General features: G+C 34.9%; 5 protein-coding genes and 1 long non-coding RNA gene across 9 annotated transcripts; 3 read left to right on the top strand and 3 right to left on the bottom strand.

Annotated features, from left to right (window-relative positions):
- Positions 1-242: 242 nt before the first annotated feature.
- Positions 243-4346, top strand: 5PtaseI (inositol polyphosphate-5-phosphatase A). 3 transcript variants are annotated; one of them, XM_068301692.1, is made up of 9 exons: positions 243-433; positions 609-839; positions 912-1091; positions 1150-1322; positions 1394-1481; positions 1541-1696; positions 1759-1998; positions 2275-2311; positions 3882-4346. In XM_068301692.1, the coding sequence occupies exons 1-9, from the start codon at positions 356-358 to the stop codon at positions 4169-4171; spliced, it is 1473 nt and encodes a 490-aa protein (XP_068157793.1). In that variant the 5' UTR covers positions 243-355; the 3' UTR covers positions 4172-4346. The 3 variants fall into 3 exon arrangements, with proteins under 3 accessions (XP_068157793.1, XP_068157794.1, XP_068157792.1); XM_068301693.1 differs by lacking the exon at positions 2275-2311 and having other exon boundaries at positions 3882-4031; XM_068301691.1 differs by lacking the exon at positions 3882-4346 and having other exon boundaries at positions 2275-3672.
- bai (Transmembrane emp24 domain-containing protein bai) lies at positions 4332-5499 on the bottom strand. Its single transcript, XM_068301697.1, has 5 exons — positions 5249-5499; positions 5061-5181; positions 4926-4996; positions 4735-4861; positions 4332-4672 (listed from the first exon to the last, which is right to left on the bottom strand). Exons 1-5 carry the CDS (start codon positions 5426-5428, stop codon positions 4551-4553), a joined length of 621 nt encoding a protein of 206 aa, XP_068157798.1. The 5' UTR covers positions 5429-5499; the 3' UTR covers positions 4332-4550.
- LOC137585765 (purine nucleoside phosphorylase) lies at positions 5436-8099 on the bottom strand. 2 transcript variants are annotated; one of them, XM_068301696.1, is made up of 3 exons: positions 7198-8099; positions 7086-7142; positions 5436-5566 (listed from the first exon to the last, which is right to left on the bottom strand). In XM_068301696.1, exons 1-2 carry the CDS (start codon positions 8026-8028, stop codon positions 7104-7106), a joined length of 870 nt encoding a protein of 289 aa, XP_068157797.1. In that variant the 5' UTR covers positions 8029-8099; the 3' UTR covers positions 5436-5566; positions 7086-7103. The 2 variants fall into 2 exon arrangements, with proteins under 2 accessions (XP_068157797.1, XP_068157796.1); XM_068301695.1 differs by lacking the exon at positions 5436-5566 and adding an exon at positions 6300-7015 and having other exon boundaries at positions 7198-8098.
- Positions 5732-11263, top strand: Ythdf (YTH domain-containing family protein). The gene is made up of 10 exons (XM_068301690.1): positions 5732-5884; positions 5950-5995; positions 6293-6314; positions 6458-6553; positions 6661-6771; positions 8330-8448; positions 8542-8694; positions 8769-9448; positions 9505-10465; positions 10537-11263. The coding sequence occupies exons 2-10, from the start codon at positions 5978-5980 to the stop codon at positions 10573-10575; spliced, it is 2199 nt and encodes a 732-aa protein (XP_068157791.1). The 5' UTR covers positions 5732-5884; positions 5950-5977; the 3' UTR covers positions 10576-11263.
- On the bottom strand, positions 10810-12305 carry LOC137585767 (uncharacterized). The gene is made up of 2 exons (XR_011033636.1): positions 12084-12305; positions 10810-10984 (listed from the first exon to the last, which is right to left on the bottom strand). It is a non-coding gene; the product is annotated as an uncharacterized lncRNA (long non-coding RNA).
- stac (C2 and C2B_Munc13-like domain-containing protein staccato) lies at positions 12113-22773 on the top strand. The gene is given in 16 exon segments (XM_068301688.1): positions 12113-12263; positions 15632-15653; positions 15655-15954; positions 18568-18908; positions 18983-19030; positions 19094-19253; positions 19309-20129; positions 20189-20403; positions 20470-20750; positions 20807-20897; positions 20959-21032; positions 21096-21461; positions 21524-21784; positions 21853-22022; positions 22085-22263; positions 22319-22773. Coding segments are annotated over 16 exon segments (3504 nt in total). The 5' UTR covers positions 12113-12180; the 3' UTR covers positions 22411-22773.
- The last annotated feature ends 305 nt before the right edge of the window (positions 22774-23078 follow it).

Here is a 23078-nt window from a genome sequence, read left to right as displayed (position 1 = left end):
TAGGTTGATAATTTACAACAATATCCTATACTTATAATAATAATAATAATGATGCTCCGAATAAATAAATTTTCATATTCAGGCAAACTAGGAGCAAAAGAATCAGCATTAGTACATAGTACGAGCTGTCAATCCTGGGAAGAAATTATGTGTAATTATTAATTTTAAATATGCAAAACATATTTCCGCCCAACCTGCAAATTATCGATATTTGATCATCGAAAGCACCGCTGTCAAGCGATAACTGTAAACATGCGCATATACATATTTGCTATGCTCGCTGGTTAAAGAAGAAAATAATAAATTGCATACATACCCATACCCGAGGATTGGTGAAACCAAGGAGCAGCAACAAATGGAAGCAGAAGAAAACGTCCCAACGGACACTGAACTATTATTAGTTACGGCTAATGTGGGAAGCTTATTTGAAGATGTAAGTTAAAAACTAATAATGTTACTTACATATGTAAGTATATACAAATGTATCTACATATGTATGTACATGCCTATGTGCATATGTATGTATGTATTGTATGTTTGGCTGCTTAAATGGATATATGTATAATTTAAACTAAACACACAACTTTTGTATTTTTTATACTTAACAGCCAGAAAGACTTCTAACAATATGGCTGGAAGAATTTTTTGCCAAAATATCGCAAGTCCATCCAAAATTTATAGCCTTGCATCTGCAAGAAGTGGGCGGAAAAACCTACGAGAAATCAATGGAATGTGTGCAGGAATTTATAAGGCGTCTTTGCGATGCCAATGTTATGACTGATTACATTCATGTCCGTATCTATATGGACGAGGACTTTCAGTCACCGGAGCATTTTACCGTGAGTAAATATGAGTATAGGCCTTTTAAATTAATTTCTAGTAAATTTAATATAATTTTTTGTTGCTTTTAGGCACTGGGTAATGTTTATTTCGCTCACCGCGATATAGAAAATATTAGAATTTGGAATTTTCTAACTCACGTCTGGGAAGAAAAATTAAATCAAACTAATGATAAACATATCTATTCTGGGAATATTGAAACTATTCCAACCAAGGAGAAATCCAAATTTCCCCAGCATTTTTTCCCGGAAGTAAGTATGTCATTAACAAGTGAAAACTTTACTTAATCTTAATTTTACCGATTTTTAGTGTAAATGGTCTCGAAAAGGATTTATGCGAACACGGTGGGAAATCAATAACACCGTCTTTGATTTGGTGAATATTCATCTATTTCACGATGCTTCCAATTTGGCGGCTTGTGAAGATTTCCCTTCTGTGTACTGTAAAACAAGGAGAAGAGCCTTAGTCCACACAATTGAACGGTAATTGTGAATGGATCTATAAACCAACTATCTACTAATCTAAGTAATAATCTGAAATGTATTTTATGTAGTTTCCACTTGGATGACAAAAATGGAACAGTCCCATTTTTCCTATTTGGTGATTTTAATTTTCGTTGTGACACTGAAGGGGTTGTAAAGGTAAGTTTTATCTATCTATAGGTACATAAATGATTAATAAATTTTGATTATTTGCACAGGAGTTAACTCAAAACTTAACCGCACATCGCGTCCAAAGTATGAAGAGTGATAATAATAAAATTCATTATCGTAATACCATTGGCAATAATGTACTTACTGTTGGTAAAAAAGAATTTAGTCATGCCGATCATCAGCTAAAGTTTAAGGAAGATTGGGTAAATGCTTCATTTAGATACATACAAATCTAACAATAATTGCATTACAATTTCCTTTGTAGTTAAAAAATTTCGATAGAGAATTGGAGCCACTTAAAGAGATTCTAGTCGAGTATCCAATAAGCTTTGTTCCGTCTTATCCATTTGAAGAAGATCCCGAAATGCCTACCGATTATATGTCTACACGCTGCCCAGCGTGGTGCGATCGTATTCTAATGAGTCCACAGGTCTCGGAAATTATACAAAATGACGATTGGGATTATAACATGATTGGAGAATCTATTTGCATGGGCGATCATAAGGTAAGAGCCATATTGTTAACGTAGTCGACTGAAAAAGGTAGTGTAACATTCAAATGTAACAATTCTAAGAATTTGGCAAATTTCGTGTAGATATTTTGAATTCTCTTACACAGGAGTAAGAGGTATAACTTGACCAAGAAGGTTTGTGGATGTCCTTTTTTGGCATTTTAGAAAAGGAAATAGCAGCACTAATTACTAACTGTTGCCAAAATGTTTTGCTCCTGCTTTTCTAATACATTTATATTATCTCTTTTCCTTCTTTTTCCTGTCATGTAGCCTATTTACTTAACTGTCCGTCTAAAACCAAACAAAGGTACTTATAGATCTTGTGATTGCAACTATACATGTTCATGTGCAAATAACAACAACAACTCAGCATCAGCTGTACCCATAGCTAAGTGTAAATATTGTCCCTATTCCAATACAATTTATAAGGATGTCGTGAACGAATGCAAAATTTTGGCTGACACTGCACATAAATCTAGTGTGAAGATACAACATAATTCATTAAAAATTAGACAAGATGAAGATGCCCAAGGAGGCAACTCATCAAGACATCCGGCTGTTAGTATTAATGTAATTGATTCAGACAATATCTGTGTGTGTATGTGCGCGCATCTATCTAGCAGCAATCCTCTTAGCGACGAATCTAACGGAGAAACAATCAAGACTGAGCCAATAGAGGGAACTATTTGCCCGCTGTGTTGTAATATGATAAAACAGCAGCCAGTCACTCATCGCTATAGACTACTATCTAAGCGAGTAGTGCTATCAGAAGATATAATTGTTAATCGAATTGATACACAGCATCTTAGTACATACTATGAGCATGCGCATGATGATCCATACACGCCAGATTCTGATTCACATTCGCCGTATCCAGAGGTACCCAGTACATCTACAACAACGTCGAGTAATAGTCGCAGTCCATTTGAACATCGATTGCCTCGAGATGATTCGGGGATTGATGAATGCCATGAAAAGTACACTCCTACCAAAGCAGAAATCGTATTGACGAACAATCCAGCCTCAGAAAAACAATCTCGGGGAGCTGTAACTCCCGGGCAACTGAAGTCACGCTTGGAAGACTTGCAACGATTATCCATACACAATCAAGACGAGAACGATCCAGTTATGGGGAAGGGTGATGTTGATCAAGTTGAAGCTATTTGCACACCAAACGCTGTTCCAACCCGTCCAAGACGCAACTCGAGCGTTTTTCCTATGTGTTGTAACATTCACTAATTGATGTTCTTTTGTTGTGTTTTATATACATATATATATTATTTTGATACACTTATATATTTATCCTCATTTATTTCTATCCTTTTCTATGTTGTATAACTTTAAGAGAAGTTCAGTCAGTCATTTCTATTCTTTTACTGATTTATTTATTTTAATGTACAAAACTGAAGGAATCTTGATAACGATTTAAAGATTAAGTATCATTAAGAATCTACGTGAACGTTCAGAACTATATATATTATACATTATATATGATTGCACTAGCATTAAATAACATATGCCAGTTATTCCAAAATGAAGAAATTATTTTGTTTTTTAAATCTACATATGTATGTAGCTATTCCTCTCATTTGCATACCAACTCTGAATATCCCTTTAAATATTTATTTTTATTCTGTATATTATACGTATAATATTTTTTATACACATTTCTTTTCTCTATCTCACTCTATCTCTATATTGTATATGATGGAAATAAATTTTTTTTGGTTCATCAATCGTTTTTTTTTTTCTTTTTACTGTTTTGTATAATTTCTTCAGCTTCTTTTTTTAATACAACTTTTTGCTATTATATAATAATGTGTGTGTGTAGTATGTGAATTGTGTGTTTGAAACTAGACTTTCTTTTGTTGTTGTAGGCCCCGGGAGTCTGAAAAGCTGTTGCGTTATACCCGAGCCGTTAAAGGTTCTAGTGGATCAAACCCTGGTGGATGAGTGCCTTTGGATGGAACAGTCAAATGTCGATGAATCTACCAAATCGCCACATCTTATTCCCAAGTCGCACTATGTTTTGGTGAAACCGGTTATTGAGAAGTTAACCCAAAACATTCGGGAAGGCGAAATTGGATCGGCGGAACATGAAAATCCTGACTGCAAAGGCAGTCTTGAAACTGACAATGCAGTGCTGCTTAAAGAGACGACCGTTTAGACGGAGTCGCCAATAGAAATAATGCCGATCGTCCAACCAAATATAGATTTATTTAATGTACCTTTTTGCCCTGCCCCAATCCATTATCCTTTGTTGTAAAATAGGTGTTGTGTGTTAATTGCGTATAATATACATACATAAATATACAAACGTGCGTACGTACTTAAAGATGAAATTACCGCCCGCTTTATTCTGAATTATTGCAACAAATTACATCGACATTTGAAAGTATTTGAGAAGTTTAGATCAAATTTCGACGTAAGAAGTACGTACAATTATATATTGGAATTTATTTGTTAAAGCATCCACTAAAAGACGAATTATAAGCCATGAATTTAGAACTTGCTTTCCACACACATAACAAATCATTCCTATGAAACTATTCGATGAGTTTTTTGGCCTTAAAGTACCTACGAAGATAAAGGACTTGCCAGGTGGCCAAACCAAGTAAGCAGCACATACTGAAAATGCTAAAGAACAGGACACGGCTGTTGGTTTTTTCTGTGGAGAGCAGAGAAAATGTTTTCATTTAATTTATATTTCATTTATTTACAAGTTCTTACCATTTGTATCCCGCATCTCTTCTTCTCGTTTGCGCATCATCACAAAATCTCTCACAATAGAGTCTGAAAGATCTTCCAAGCGTTTCAGATCAACTTCGAGTGGTTTGAGCTTGGAGGCCTCACCAATCTAGTGAATATTTTGCTCTTGTTATGAATTAAAGAAATCACTATGATTTATATTATTGACTTACGCCTTCGTAGTTCTTAGTTTCCACTCCTTTTTTGGTAGTGAGAGCGACTTGTTGCGCGATGCCTCGTTGATCTGTTTAAACAAATGGTCGTTAATTCTACCTAAGATGCACGCTGGCAAGAATATTTTTACATACGTGGAGGCACTTTTGAAATGAAGCAAATCTCATACGAGTCATATACTTCAGACATAAAGCTGAACTTTGCCTTAGTTATTTGCTCCTTCTTGGACAGAATGTGTCCTTTAGTATCGCGAACCTATCATTAGGGGTAGCATTCAGAAATTTTAATCCAAACTTAAAAGCAAAAGGCTGGCTCTACTTACAATAAAGTCAATGACTTGGCCGGGCACATCGGAGACCTCGTAATCACCCATTACCATTTGATTGGCCTGTATGTCTTCTTTGAGGCACTTTTGTGTATTTGGTGGCAAATGAAACATGACACTTTGGCCCGGCCAAATGCAACCAAAAATTGCAAGAGTAACGAGTATTGCCTTCATCATTTCGTTTTAAATACAGTACAAATAATGTTTGCAATTACAGATGAGGTGGCTTTCTGCTTTATCGATATATAAAAAGACACGCAAGCCTATCGTAATCGGCATTATCGGAGCACAGTAATCGATATTATCGGCGCAATCCTATCGAAATCGATATTATCTAAGAAAAACTATCGCAATTGATATTATCGGAGCAAACCTATCGTAATCTATATTATCGGAGAAAAACTATCGTAATCGACATTGCCCGAAATACGGGCAAAAAACCACTAAAATCTTCCCTGCTTTTACCAACACTAGATGCGTTAAATATTGCATTTATGTATGTGTATGTGTATGTGCGTGCGTTTGTGTGTGTATGGTTCTTTAAGTCAAAAATACCTACCAGACATTATTAAAACTTTTGTACAACAAATTATACCTGCCTTGTGTTTATTTATTGTTTGTTTTTTTAAAGAGGTAATTGTAATCAAATCGCCGGTTTGAGTGTGTGCCAATTAAATTGGGTAATATCTTATTTCCAGCCAGCAGAGTACGCTGAATTTGCAGCAAATGTCAGGCGTGGATCAGGTAATATTGCAATTGTGTATATGTATGTACATACCTACATACATTTGAATATATATTGTATGTAAGTATGTATGATAATTTCGATTCAAAGAAGCTTCACAGGAAGACTCTGAAAGCAGGCAATTATGTTGTATGGAGACAATGTAATGTATGTTTGCTTGTATGTATGTATTTTGTATGTACATACATATATCTTCTGTCAACGCTTGTGTAATTAAATATATACATGTACCTGTATATTAGGATTTGTTGTGATGCCACAGTCGGTGAATTAATCAATGCGGTTTTTTATTTCAGATGAAAATATCAGGAAATACAGGTACAGGTTATTTCGGCCCACTGATTTGCCGCATTATTGTATCGGCAAACTGACTACAATAAACCACCATCAGTGATTCTTTTCCACTTGTAATATATTGTGTGGTTGTTTTTAAAACTATCTTCCAATTTTCTTCTAAATAGCTAAATCTGTTGAGGAGCGCAATATACCATGGAGCCAACAAGTTGATGAGGCATCTTATGAAAATCTCCCTTCTCCAAATAATGATGAAAGCTACGGTAGGATGAATTTGTTTGATGCTTTTGTTCAACTGGTAGAAAATAACTTTTAATAAATTTTCGGTTATTGTTTTCTTTTTTCCCTATTTTCTTGTTGTTGCATAAAGCTAATCAAAGCTCAATGCAACAATTCCAATATCCGCCATTCAATCTAAAGGAAAATCACAATTCGTCATGGAATAACATGAGCAAAGGACGCAAGCAAGCTTCTAACTATGGTATGTGTGTGTATTTTTACAGCGGTTATCAATGGCAATCCCTTTGATGTTTTGGGTTTCAAAATATACATTTTTATAGTTTTCTCAGCTTTAAGGAAGATTAGGCAAACTATGCCATATTCAATTTGTAAGACTCAAAACTGCACAGTTTGCCCTTGGCCTGTCATTGATTAATTTCCCCCTAGGACTAGGACTTTTTTGTTATGGGACTAACAATAGAAAAGTCAGTAAATGCCAAATTATCCTTATAATTTCGACAGAAAACAAAAGACTAGTGAACTTGGAAAGTTAAGATTATATCAAGCTGGACTTACATTGATAGTAATGGTTAATCATTCATTACGATTGGCAAAGTTACTGCATACCAAAATCTGTCAACGAAAATAAGTTTAGACCAAGTTTTCCCATCATTTTACTTAAATTCACCTTAGCTTTTAGAATATCTTCGGACCAATCTTCCTTGCCAATACTTTGTATTGCATTAACTAGAACTTTTTGGAGTGTGTCAACTTGTTTCTTGTAAATATATATGATCTCGTGAGTGGTTGCAATTGGCTGATTGGCACACCAGCATTCCTTATTGGTAACCAAACTGAGAGAACCATATAAAATGCCGGCCTCTTTGGCTAGTATTGCCTCAGGGCAGAGAGTCATGCTAAGCAGATCAGCTCCCCATTTACGATACATGTTGTTCTCAGCGACTGTTGAGTACCGAGGTCCCTCGAGTGTTAGAACTGTGCCCTGCGAGTGTGTGGTAAGCTGGAGCTCTTTGGCTGCTGTCACTAAATGTTGCCGAGTCCGGTCGCAGAATGCAGGATACATTGGTACATGGCATACACCGAACGGACTGCCAACAGCCCCGTCATAAAATGTCTGGGCTCTTCTAGTCGTATTATCTATTACATCATGTGGCACAACAATGCTTCCTGGTTGAATATTTTCACGTAACGAACTAACCGTGTGAGTGACTAGAAGATGAGTGCAACCCAATTTACGCATGGCCCAGATATTAGCTCTATAGTTCACATTAGAAGGCATTATGTCATGTAGGCGACCATTTCGCGATAGAAGAGCACACTTGACACCTTCTATCTGACCTTCAATTATAACATCTGATGGTTTTCCAAATGGGGTGCACACAGCGTATTCCATTCGATCCGTAAGCACAATTGGTGTGTCGAGGCCAGCTTCACCAATAATTCCTATCTTGATCGGCACAGTTTCCTCTTCACTCTTTACTGACATTTCTCCTTCCATTGTTGAAACTAAATTTTGTCCAAGTTTTCCGAAAAAAAATTTATATATTTGACGTTTTCTTTCTGTATATGTCTAGATTAAGTCCCCATACTATGATTTTATCTTCCATGATGGTGGGATATATGTATGTATAATGATCCAGGATAGAGTAAAGAGCAATATACAAAATATTTTCAGATTGTGAATGTTTAATTTGAGGGCTTTGATCGTTGTTTGCCTTTAGTCGGGTTAATTTAAGGCTATTAAAAACGATGAATTAGATTCATAGACTTATATTGTACATTTCATTGATCGATTACAGATTCAAATAAAAAACATGGAAATCCTGGTGCCTACAACAATTCCAAACGTGATGAGTACCAATTAAATGCGTGGAGTTCTCGAAGACTTGTTGAAAAAAGTGCTACAACCACAAATAGGGTATGTAGATTAAAGATTCTTTTTCAAAAACTTTTTTATATTTCTTTACATTTTTTGGCTTTTACTTATATCACTTATCTTTATATCATGCAGTCAAATCGAAATGACGATAGCCACTCGTCTACTAAAATGGAACAGAATACAAATGAATCTGTGGATGAAACAAAAATGCAAGCAGTCACGTCAGCACCCAAAAAGACAACTTGGGCTTCAATTGCATCTCAGCCAGCAAAGTTAGCTTCAAGGGTGAGTATTTTTATATGAACTAATCTAATAAAATTAATGAATTAATGCAAATTTCTATATGTATTGGTATATAGACAACATCGACCGCATCTAGCCATAAGAAGAAAGGTCCAGGAATGCCACCACCACCCATGGTACCTGGAAAGCACAATTTAGATGTTAATGTATGGGATTCGCCAAATAATAATCCCCCGCCAGTACCGTCTCCGCCCTCTCCAATCGATTTGGCAAGTTCAGATGTTCATTCGGATTTCTCTATAGGAGCGCAGAGCAGTGGCGAACCTTCACTGGGGGCACGTACCGATAAGGATAGGGTGCACAATAAACCGCAAGAATACTTCCCTAAAGATGACAACAAGGCCTTGATCAATAACAGCAACTATGGCCGAGCAAAGACATCGCCAAATGGTCACGCGCGTAAAAATTGGGGTCCACAGAACCCGGTACATCACAATACAGCAATACGGCAACCGAATGCAATCGGAGCTCCGGGTTTACCAAATCGACGACCCGAAAGCGCCATGCCTCAAGCTCGCTATAACGATCGCAGGCCTAATTACCCGAATGTCCGTAATGATTTTGAGAATGGCCCTAAATATGAACATCGTGATGAGAATAATTCACGCAACGTAACAGAAACAGCGCCTAAAGTGGAAGAATTGACTGTGGATCCGCAACTTCTGCTGGAAGAACTAAAAGATAAGAACAATTACAATCCCACAGAAATTGATTTGGACAAGGCCACAGCTGCACGGTAAGAAGCAACAACTTTTAAATTTATTAGATTAGATAAAGATGATATAATTTCAGATTTTTTGTCATCAAATCGTATTCGGAAGATGATATTCATCGGAGTATAAAATATGAGATTTGGTGTTCAACTGATCATGGTAATAAACGATTGGACGATGCTTTTAAGGATCGCCACAAAGAGGGCGGAAATATACTGCTCTTCTTCTCGGTAAACGGATCGGGCCACTTTTGCGGCATGGCACAAATGATGACTGCAGTAGATTATAATTCCACATCAAGCGTTTGGTCGCAAGACAAGTGGAAAGGCAAATTTAAAGTGAAATGGATATATGTCAAAGATGTGCCTAACGGAAAACTCCGCCATATTCGACTTGAAAACAATGACAATAAGTCGGTCACAAATTCGAGAGACACACAAGAAGTGCCTAATGCAAAGGGCATAGAAGTGTTGCAAATACTACACTCCTATAAGCATTCTACGTCCATTTTTGACGATTTTTCGCATTACGAGAAGAAACAAGAGGAGGAAGTTTCCTCAAAGCGACCACCAATCCATATGCCACCCGAGGGCATTAGCTCTTCCCAAGCGCCGATGAGTCGTAGTTTTAACCGCCAAAACGACGACAGAGAAAGGGAGCGCGAACCACGCGACAATCGTGGAAATAGTAGTAGCATCGGACAAAAACATTTTGTTGGTGGCGGTGGAAGCGGTTTTCGCAATAGGAACAACGCCGGTAGCGGAGGTTTTCACAGCAATTACAGCGAATATCGTCGGGGCTTTGATGGGCAGCGAAATATGAGCAACGATTACCAGACAAAAGACAGAGAAAACGCAGAATATGATAGAGAGAATGAGTTTGGAACACGTCATGGCCCCAATAATCGAAGGGACGATCATCTGCATAACCACACAAACAAGACAAGAATTAACAATCGCGAACGTGATTTCAGTACTGATCAAATTAAAAGTGATGTACGCTTTCGGACTGGACTATGCACATCTAGGGATTTGCCAAAAGTAAGCCAAGTGGGACTACAATAACATTAAATGATATGGCCTAAATATGTTTTCGTTTTTGCTTATTTCAGAATAACGAAAAGGATAGAATGCGAAGCAATGACTATTAATAAAGCGACTGAGCTGCAAATAGAATTAATCAATTGAATTACGTTAAATGGACAACTCTAAAATTCCTTTAGACTGCTTTTAAATGGCATGCTAAGGGTGTTAAATTCAAGTTTTAGATTTTTAAAAAAATACAAATTGTGTGTACAAGCAGTAAGAACGATTAATCCGAAACATAGAATTAAGCTGAAAATTAAACCAACAAGTGGTAATTAGAATTAAGTATTAAAATACGATAACATTTTTACGTAATTATTTATTACTATATTTATATATATATAAATCGATTGACGCTTTCATTGAACAGTTCATAAAACAAAACAAACAAACAAACACAACACAAAATTAATGGATCGATTTATCCACCATGTATAATCAAGGGGTTTGCTTCAGTCATTCCTTGTAGCTGCACTGTAACAATTATAAAAGTTATTTGAATCCATATAAAGTATAAACGACTTATATGTATGTATAATATCATTAAAGTAACCATTTCATCATATACTCATTGATTATGTCTCTAATGCCTAAAGTCCCCCTTTAATAATACATATAAACGTTAATTCAAAATGCCGAAACACAAATCACAAATAAAATTTGTTTCCAAGCAAATAACAACAAATAAATAATAAGAAGGTACATGAAAAATAAATACAAATTCTTCTACTCAAATCTAGTAGTAGCCAGTCATCCCAGACTCCATAGATTTATTCATCGACTCCAAAAGAGTTCAGAGATTTATTTTTTCGTCACATATGTATATATTTTATGAACTGTTTTCTCTATAGTTTTGAACTGTGTTTTGATTATTCTATAAATGGGATTATGTGGATACTTTACTAATGATTCAACTTAACTGCTGTGTAAAGGTCAAAAGATTTATGTAATTCCTGTGTGACTTTTCTCGGTTGACACAAATGATTAAGCAGACTATGACAACGAAAAGTTTGCCCTGATAGACATATATGTATATGTCTGTACTTTTAGCGTAAAATCCCCAAGTTATGGATAAGACTTTACATCAGAGTTATAATTTCTTTAAATTGTATGTGAATGGAATGGTTTTGTTATAACCAAAGTATTGAGCTCGACTGAGATTATCTTTACAGTAAGAATTGTAAGAATAATTCGTTACTTATTTTTTGTTATATATTTTTTTATGTTTACTTTGAGTAATGCTAAGACCATTTTCGGATCAAATTGAACAATGATGAAAGATCTGTACAAACATATACATATAAATGTGTTCACTATGCCTATACACACGTATGTATGTATATGTATATCGCGAATTGATAATTTCTTACTAATTATAAATGCTGGGGAATACATTCATTCCCCCACATGTATAGTGATCTGTGAGTGTGTGTGTGAGTGTGCGTGTATGTGAATGATTTTTTAACAAAATAACAACAAAATCCTCACATTTGGAGAGCAGCTTCAGCTCTATGAATGTATAAGTACGTTTGTATGTATGAATCATCACAGCATTCGCATTACTACTACTAACCTGACTAACGATTAGTTCATTCCGGTCTGTCTCGGTGTTGAGGTGACGTTTATTTTATTTCTCCGCGACAAATCCCCGCTCGATTTCTAATTCCAAAATGGACGAGGAGCAAATGTGGAAAGGCTTCTTTAACAAATTGCATGAATTGAAAATGAATCCTCCTACAGAGCACGAGCAACAGTAAGTGTCTAGCAATCACTCTAGTGTCCACCAAATATGGATGTACATATGTATGTACATAAATTTACATTAGTATATGCTCTCTGGTGTCTTCCATTTTAAACAATCTGAGGAGCAGGCAAATATATGGGAGAGGTAAACTGTAAGCGCGATAGACACACTCATTGCTCGGTTATGGTTTGTTTTGTTTGGCCGTTTCTAATGATTACTGTAATTGTAGGTGTAGAAAATCATCGTCACAGTGCCGCTAAAAGTTATTCATACATATCGATACACGCAACTCTGATTTAACGGTCAATAAGTGTTTAAACGAATAACATGTACTTTAAATTCAACACCAAGATCAGGCAATCTGATTAAGAGAGGCATAAAGACAAGGAGTTAGGCTTTTCCCTTTACGCGAACTGTTATTTTGTGACCACAAGATGACTGTATATGATAATTGTTTGCTATATTTATACCGCAACAAAAAAAGATTCTATTTTTGGAATGTAATTTTTTATATTACAAGATTGAAGTCGAAAGCCAGTTTTCATTGTGGAGGCGTCAGTGCAATTATTTATCATCTTTTTTGTTTTTGTTCGGTGAATCAATTTAATGCTTCTCCCACCTAAATATGCCGGTATGGTTATGAAACTATTTCCATACGGCTTAAGTTATCATCTCAAAAGATAACAAACACTCTCCAGCAAGACATTTCATATGGTAGATATTAACCACACATAAAGTATACCTATGTATATTTATTTGATTGGCCATCTTTAGATATATATATAAGATATTCGGAAGAAAATCAAAAAATTACATTTTAATGGCATGATAAAAATGGTAAACTATTCCCTACCAAAAAATGTGTTTTCCAATCAACAAATTTACTACCTGAGCAACTTTTTGGGATACCAACATGGTACCCAAGGGAAATAGGGAGTCATCACACGTTCCGTTTTCTTGCTGATTTCTCATTACGAAGGCGACAAAGTGTTTACTTTATTAACCCCTTTTAAAATATTTTACAGAATTATGCCATTGCCTGTTCTCATGTTTTATGATATTTGAAATGTCGTGCAAAAGATTTGGGGGTGAAAATATTGATGATGATTCATTCAATACACGTTTGTCAAAATTAATTTACATTAACCCTTGTTTTTTATCTTCACATAAAATGAAGCACAAATATATCAATTAAAAATTTATATTAGATTTAAATTTATTAGGCCTACAAATAATAATATTTTGCAATCTAGCAATGATTTTCTGGAGGCAAAATAGAGAAAGTTCAAATGATAAATTTAACGGTAACTTTTCTCCATTTATATTCTTAAAGTTTTCTGCTATTAAACGCATTCTATTTCAAAAGAAGCAATTTGTAAGTTTTACTTACATGTAAGCCAAAGGTGGGCATGCATATTAATTTTATTGAAGTACTAGGTAATTTAAAAAGTATCCAAGTCAGCGGTGTAAATACCTATATATGTATATGTATATAGGTATATACTTTTTGTTTGGGTTCAAATATGGGGGTTACCACAGAGCGCATTCACGAAGAATCACGATCACGGCATAGGTATATAGAAACTTACATATACATACATGCATGCATTTACTGCCTAGTTAGACATGGAAGTGGATTCAAGAGGGGTTCCAATATACCACGTGAGGAACAGCAAAATAAAGGGAAAATTTTGGGTTTGATCTCTTAAATTTTGATGGAATTGCCGATTTTAGGTACCCCAGGACTTCTCTGATCCTTGACAGTTAACTTTTAAACACTCTAAAACCAGCGTCAAAGTTTCCCATAAACGATTCTATTGAATCGTTGTGAACTATATGAAAAATACGAAAATATTATTAAAGTAAATAACTAAATATTCGTTGGACGGAAAGAGATAAGTTTTCAAGCACCCCTTTTCGTTACAGAGGCCCAAGTTCTGGTAGTTCGTGCGTACAGATACAGACACTTGTATTGAAGTCATGAAGCGTGAAGTCGAGAGGGACTGTAAACCAAACTTTGGGTCAATCTCTGTGAGGCCCCAAACAAACTGAAAACTTCTACCATGAGCCCAGTTGGTTTTCTGTTGCTCTTGCAAAAGCATTCAATGTGTTGTTAAAAGTGCTCATCATTTTTGGTTTCTATGACACCAGAACCATAACGATAGGCAGAATCGATTAATTCCATCAAAGAGATGTCTTGAACTATAAAAGAAAACTATATCAAACAAATAGATAAACTAATTACAAATGAAATTTAAAGAGCGAGTCAAACAGTTTAGAAACCAGTGTACACAGACAATTTCCATTTGTGGTGGAAAAAGGTAAAGTAATCAACGTTTTCGTTTCGTTTTTCGGGGGGGGCTTGTTTTTCATAAGCGGAAGTACGCCATGGCTAATTTTGTGGATGCAAACAGGTTTTTCCTGTTCGAGTCTTTGAATAGGTACATGCCGTTGCTCTTATTGGGAAAGTTATGTTTATTCTTCAAGATGCGTAAATTTTTATGGTTTTAAAACCAATCTAATGGCCAACTTCAAGTTTTTCAGATATACTAGTTGTCAAATTTAAAGTTTAATTTGGATATTCATCATATACTTACGCATTTACATTCATTTATTGTTTCCTAGTTATTCCAATTTAGTTAAATATTCTTTAGATCTATTCTACTATCGTAACGTTAGATTAAAATGTTTGTTAATAACTTTAAAAATTGAAGTAATTTTTGTTTATTTTTGTAAATGTGTGAATACATACATATATTTACCTTTATTTTGAAATTGAGTAAACAAAGATCAATTAAAACAACAGATAAAAACCTCCAAAGAAAACTACGTACATATATTATTATGCTGTTAAAATTAGTTACTATTCGTAAAGAAAACTTTAAATTTACAGTTTTTGGCAAATTGAAATTGTAAAATTTTGTGGCATTTGTTTGGGGCTTGCAAGAGCTTTGTTTACTTCATCTAAATTCAATGCTTTTTGGCCAGAATGCAGGAAGCATTTTTAGCTAAGGCATCTGCGATTTTTCCCCTTTTTTTTTGTTGTTGTTGGAAAAAACTAATTTGAATTCCGAGTGATATTCAAATTTAAATGCTAAATTGCAAAAAATAAACTGAGACAAAATAGAGACTGAGAGCCAAACAAAAACTAAACCAAAACAAAAATGGCAAGAGAAAAATGTTCTTCTCTCTATTTAGAGAATTTGCAACTTGTTCTATTTAGATTTCTATTAAACAGGCACAAGTTAGTTTAAGAGAGACCCAAAATGATTGATTGATTGATTTGGTCTTTTTTTTCTTCCAAGCAATCAATCATATTTAATTGAAAAATCAAAAACCAATTGAATTAATGCAATAATAATTCAAACATTTTACAGACTTCAAGATGGAGACGATGGATTTTTTTGAAAAGTTTGGAATGCTCTTGCGACAGAAATCTCAATTGGAAGAACCAGTACTAAAAACCTCATTAGCTCCATTCAAAGATGAGGAAGAGGATGAGAATGTGGGTGTGGAACAAAATGATGATGATGATGATGATCGCGATGTTCAGCATGAGGAATTGGAGTCGAGTACCGACAGCGGACTGGGAGCAACTCCAATCAAAGATGTGGATGCTTTTGCAGTGGAAAATGTTGAGGAATCGACATCCCCGGAGGATATTAAAGATGCCTTCCTTAATAAGGGAATCGGAATGAATGTAAGTGAAGGCTTTTATTAACATTTGTTTACAAAGAAATTTATTCGGCATTAAAAAATCAAAATTACTGTATTGTCCTCCACTTATCGTTTATTGGCTAAAGTTGTCTTCTATAGAAAAGAATCTTATGTTGATAAAAAGTACTTCTCATTGTGTTTGGCCTTCTCAGCCTTGGCCTTCTTTATCTTTGTTTGCAATTGGCAACTAGTAAGTAAGAGTAGATGGATACCAGAACTACAATACACAATTTATGATAATATAGGAATATTAACATTAGGATGGACATTTAGTTGACTAAAATATCAGCATATACTCCATATGAAATTTCTTATTGTAAAATACCACAAAAATGTTAGTTAACTGAATATGACTATATTGTTGACTCTATAGACGGCTTTTGAAAGGTCAAACGAGTTGTAAAATCAACATCTAAATGTTTATAATATATAAATGAAACATTGACTTTGTTGATAATCTATGGAAATTCAATAAAATATTTAAGTACTTTGAAATTTTCCGTGTTACTTAACAGACTTGAGGCGCAAAAATGACCGCTCAAAAGATTGTTCATGAATTTAAACAAATGAACTCATGCCACTGAACCGAGATATGTATAAATAATAAACATAGCCGATTTTACGAGTCTATATATCTATATGTTTGGATATGTATCTGAATATGTTAGTACCTTCAGTACAAACATTTTTTTTCATCTGCGTTCCCTACAAAAGCATTCGGTTTTTGTTTTTTTTTTTGCCGAGAAACCCTAATGTACTTTAGAAAATGAAATTTTCATTAACAATTTGAGCTTTTTTTGTTGGTTTTTGTTGGTCGCTATAAATAAATTCTTTTCTCTAAACATTGCTCTATACGTTCTTTGGCGCATTTGCTCTCAGCATCCTATGAGGTGGATGATACACTCGTTCGTAGAAATGAAATCGAATTGAGCTCTCATACGCATTTAAATGGGCTCACGGTCAACGTCAAGATATTTTGGATATCGCGAATAATTGAGTGCTCCTCGAGATTGTCGTCAATGTCGGTGAATGCACGTAAAATGCATAGATTTCTTATCTCAGCATATCCAACTAACTAAATCGAGTGAAAATGATTTAGTTAATGTGCCAAAAATTTATATAGATACCACAAAATTCCACAGTGAAAACGAGTTAAAAAACAAAAAAAAAAAAAAGATTCGATTGATATCAAATTTGCAAGAAATCGCTTAAAAATGAGTTATTTATCATTGCCCCGGCTTCTCAATAGTTTTAATTCCCGCAAATCAAATGAAAATAATCCAAATTATAGAAGTTTAAATCGCACAGCAGGTCATGAGAAACGACCAGTGCGAAAAGTGCCATCAACATTGTCTCTAAATGAGACATCAGAGCGGCGAAAACGTATTCTAAATCGAAATGGCAGCATATCAATCCAGCATTTTCGTGGCGTGCATAAGCATTTACTTGAATCTCATGCGAAGGCTGTTTGTCACTCGATGACCGTAAGTAGTTGAACACCTTTTTGGCATCGCGACGTCCAACACAATTGTATATACACTCGAAAAATGATTTAGCTACATATATGTGGATGTTTCATTCACAAAGCTTTTAAAATGACAAGTGAGAGAATATATACATCAAAGACGAATGAAATATGATTTCAAAAACAAATCGGATGAGTCTACCAAAAACGTCACACGCGTCGGAGACATTAAACATAATTTCAGGTGACAAAACTATTCGTCTGTTCCGGACTGTTCTTTAGCGATTTCCGCTTTCACTATATAATTTATCTATTCAGGGCCGGATTTAGAGAACAATTTTTGTTACAAAGCGCTAAACAACAGGAAAAGTAGTGCTTTGACATCTTTGGTTATAGTATTCAGATCCAGACAATTCAAGAACCTAACTGACCTGAGGTAATAGAAAGCTTAAACACCAAGAGTCATCCAAATAGTTATTAAATAAAATGTTATGAGAGTAAATGAAAGAGACATACGTCAATTCGATTTAATACCCTCTGTTAAAGTATATAAAAATCACAAAACTTTCTAGTTTACTAGATTACAATTATACTATTTATTTTCAATTGTATATTTGTATATGTATGTTGTATTATTGATTTCAATGATTTAATCATTTTTACTAACATATGACGTCCACAATTATAGTGCATATTTGAAGAATTTATTTTCTAAGAAACTGTAAGGAAAATATAATATTTAAGTGGACAAAGTTTAAGATAAATATAACTCCCCCTATATTTGATCTCCAGTTGTGATATCTGCTCCTTTTAAACTGATAAGAAACTCACTCACTTCCATAAATGTTCCCCCTTCTTGGGTACTCGTATATTTCTGCATTCCGCTGTCCCCTTTATGACACTTTATACTATTGGGAAGATTATGATTAAAAATTATTATCAATTATTTGCACTTTTACTGATAATTTGGTTCCCTCTAATATAAGCATTGCATGCAAGTCGTTTGTTTAGACCGAGAATATTAATCAATAAAGTGGGGACAGCCGACATGGTTGGTAATTTCTTAAGCTCTGAATTGGCTATAAAATGATTATAATTTTTAAATTTCCCTTCATTTTGTTTAATCCTTAGGTTGAGGACTTGTATGAGGAGATATTATTTGAAATTTACAATAATATCGGCTGTGAAACGAACAATATGAGCACAAAGAGTCTCATAGAGTTTACACAGGAGGCCTTCAAAATACCAAACACAACTCATTTGGAGATATCCAAGGTTGCAATGGAGAAAGAGCCCCCAAATGTAAGACTTAATGTTGAGATTATAAAAGCAGAGAATTTGATGTCAAAGGATTCGAATGGCTTATCTGATCCGTTTGTAACCCTATATCTCGAGTCGAATAACTCGCATCGTTATAACTCATCTGTAAAAACTGCCACATTAAATCCAATATGGGAAGAGCATTTTTCATTGTAAGTAGATGTGGAGAGGAATCTCGAAAATATTGAATATTTTTCTAATAAAAATTGCTATTGAAATATAACAGACCAATTGCTGAAAGTCCACGTGAAGAGGTTCTAGTTATTGAAGTATGGTAAGTATTCAAAAAGATCCAACGTGATGGTAAAACTGATAGCTATTTCTTTTTTTCTCTTAGGGATTTTGACGCTGCTGAGACAGTCAAGGAGAAAGTCAACAAAATCTTGGATGTCAAAGGTGTCAAGGGTCTTAGTAAGCTGATGAAAGAAATTGCAGTCACAGCCTCCTCGGGAAAACATGACAACGAATTAATTGGCAGGGCAGCCATAACACTTAAGGTAGTTAATACAATTCCATTTAGAGATAAGTAAGCTAAACCTTTTTCTTTTTTAGTCCATTCCAGTTTCGGGACTTACTGTTTGGTATAATCTGGAAAAGGGCAGTAAAACACGTAGTCGGGGTTCCATTCTCCTGAATCTTGCTCTCAGCGCTGAGAAGAATAAAAATGTCGCTGTGCAGGAGCACAAACATCTATTGCAATTGTTACTCATGCATGAACTGGATACTTCCCAAGTGGCCAATTACTGGTGGAGTGGCAAGTTCAGCGCAAATGCCGAGGCAATCAGAAGCCAGCATGCCGTCCAGAGTGGATTATCTGCCTTTGATTGTGCTCTCAGTCAATGGCATGCCTATAGTACGATCCATGAGACTCATAAACTTAATTTTGCACTCTTCAATTCTATACTCGATGTCTTGGTTCCGGTCATTAAGTGTCTACAGAATGATTCGGAAGACATCAAGACCTTCTGGGAGGGCGCCAAACGCCTATTGCCATCATGTTTCTCGGTGCTCAGAAAACTGCGATCCAAGAACACTAGTGATAAGAATATAATAAGAGCTCTTAACGAAGTGCTGGATATTGTGGGAAAGATTAAGAATTTTGATGTTCCCGAGAGTGTAGATCTGTTCCCCATATCGGTTTACGGTTGGATAAATCGAAATGATGCCGACGTGGAATACGATATTGATACGGTTATTGGTGATGCCATCAAGACAGGCACCGAGGAATGGTTGGAGCATATTATAGACGGCAGTCGACATACAAAGGAAAATGAAACCGATGAGGATAAACTGCAATATCTTATCAAAATTATACAAATGGTTCGTTCAGATCTGCAGCGTGCTATGGAATATTTTGATAAACTTTTCTACCAGTGAGTGGCATTTTAGAAATCGTATTATATTTAATTACTAAAATTTGTTTGTTTTTTAGCAAAATCCAATTAAATTATTCCGCCGTTCTCTTTCTGTACTATGACACAAAACTAACTGACATCTGTAAATCGATTATTAAGGACGTTTGTAATAATATTAAACGTTTGGATGTACCGGATGATCAGTTCGAATACCTACCAAATATTGAGAATGCCAATATGGGGACCACTTTATTTGAAGCTTATTTGGTACTAAAACGATACGTGCAACTAGGTAATGATTAAATTTAATTCAAGGGTTAAAAGATCAAACAAATTTTAAACAAAATGTTCTTAACAGGTAAATCTCTCTGTCCCAACGATACACAACAAATGGAAGAGTTTTATCATTGGTTCGAAAGAGGTGTGACACATTGGCTAGATATTTCCATAATTAAGGCCCTTAATCGCATACAAAAGGCCATTGATTTGGATCAGTTGAAAGCCGTCGATGAGACTGTAAAATATAGTTCATCTGCTGTGGATACTTTGGCCATTTTCTATCAGATCAAAATATTTTGGCAACAATTGGATTGGCTAGAAGTGGAGGGCTCCTACACATTTGTAGCGAAAATTGTTAATGTAAGTAATAAAAATAAGATTAGATGAAAGGATCATTCCAAACTTGTTTCTCGTAGGACATTTGCCGCTGCTGCGTTTTCTATGCTCAACGAATGTCACGTAGAGTGGAAAACATATCAAATATCGGCGATAAAAGCGAAATGTTCAGTAAGTAATTAGAATTTTAAATGTTTTCCAAAATTAAACTGTTTTCTCTTTGCTTTTATAGCCCTATCGGAGGAATGGTGCTTAGCTATTAATAATATGGACTATATACGCCAAAGCCTTCCTTCATTTATTAAGGTAATGTATATGTTATACCAATCCTAAAGATAATATATATACTTACTTGTACATTTGATATAGGAACTTGGAACTGATGATGTTATACGAAAATTGGGAGAATATCGCACAAATTTGGAGGCTGAACGTTGTGCTTCCACCATTAAGGCTGTTATAGACAATGCTTTGGATACAGAACGTAATCAAATTGTCGAACTTATTGAAAATGTGGCCCATAAAATGGCACCACCAATAAAACGTTTCCTGGCCGAAGGCGCCGAGGTGATCCACAAAGATTCCAATTCCATGGATCGACTGATGATGTACTTGGAGGGTTCTCTGACCACACTTTACGACACGCTGAACGAGGTTAACTTCAATAGGATATTAGATGGCATATGGAACGAATTATCCATTATAATGTATGATCTAATACAGTCGAATCTCGATGTAAGTTGCAACTCTGCTTTGATGTCAAAAGGTCGTATGAGTAATTTTTTTAACCTCTTTAGAAACGCCGACCACCTGCATTTTTCCAAAATCTAAGACAAACCCTACAAACTATGATATCGTGTTTCAAAATGGGTAATGTCATCACCTCCGATGTGCAGATATTGACGGCCATTGAAACCACATTAGATCTGCATGCCCTTGAAACTTCCGATCTAATTCATCAGTATTATATCGAGCGTTTTGGTTATCAAAAGGAGCAAAGCGATTCCTCTTATGGCCAACTCACAATAACGGCACAACTTACAGAATCTGGTTTAATGGTTGGTAATTGAAAACTTTCTATTGTTTTTCAAATAAAAATTAATTATTTTCACCACTATGGTTTTAGCTCAACATATTAAATGCTCGTAATTTATTGCCAATGGACACAAATGGATCGGTCGATTCGTTTGTTAAAGCCACTTTTATGCCCACGAGTCGCTTTAATGGAGTGACAGCAATTAAAACTTCCGTTCAGAGCAAAACGTGTTTTCCTCTATTCGATGAAAACTTTACAATGTAAGTGAATTTGTACCGATATTCAACTTATTCCTATATCCTGTATCTCCTTTCTTTTTTAGAAACTTGACTCCGGAACAGAAAACAGCTCAAGATAGCCTTATTTTATTCAGTATAAAGGACAAAGATTTATTCGGAATGTCAAGTCAATATTTAGCAGAATGTTATATAACCTTTGCGGATCTCATGGCTTTCGAAGGGGAGCAAATTCTATTGAATTTATCTAGGCCAGAGTATACAGGTAAATATAAAAGTACATACATATAGATATCTATTTTAATTTGATTTCATTATAGGTTCCGAAACTCTGAAAGCATTGGAGTACAGACAAGGTGATAAACAAGCTAAAGATTTCTTGAAAAAACTAAAGAACAAATCATATTCCTAGTCTTGGACGAATAATCTAAGAATAACGAAATATTATCTAAGCCACGGGGCGGATCTAGGAATGTTAAATAAGGGAAATGGTTCCCTAATGTATGTATAAGCAATATGCAGTTGAAAAATTCTTATTTCCTGAGAACTTTTGAAATGTTCTATAGCTTTTTAAAAATGAATTTCTCTTGCAAACTTTAAGGCGCAAATATCCCAGAACTCCTGGATCCGCCTTTACTTAAACTAAAAAATATATATTTTTATATTAACCACGCATAATTAAAATAAAAATAAATCTTTTTAGTTAATCTAAGATTCCAAATATGAATTCAAAACTAAGACGAAAAATATATTTATTTTTGAATTAGACTGTAAATTCAACGGAATTTTTATTTGGTAAAAGAACTCAGAGTCCTCGTCTTATCCTTCGTTTCACTAACATATGTGAGCTTGGGATCCGATTCCAATTGCCCATCCATTTTAAGATGGATTTACTAAGAACATTTAAAGAAAACTTTTGGGTTTGTATCTTTATAATTTTAACTACATACTTTTAATTCTTAAACATAAACAGAAAAAATAAATAATTCAAAATAGAACAGATTAGCATAAATTCAGTAATAAATTAATACTTTCTTAAATTTGATAACAAGAACTATTTATGTACATCTTCGGCTTGCT

This window comes from Drosophila tropicalis, unplaced genomic scaffold (genome assembly GCF_018151085.1).
Source record: "Drosophila tropicalis isolate 14030-0801.00 unplaced genomic scaffold, ASM1815108v1 contig_878, whole genome shotgun sequence".
Classification (NCBI taxonomy): domain Eukaryota; kingdom Metazoa; phylum Arthropoda; class Insecta; order Diptera; family Drosophilidae; genus Drosophila; species Drosophila tropicalis.
The sequence above is the reverse complement of the archived record's forward strand: the minus strand, read 5'-3'. Positions and strand labels throughout refer to the sequence as shown.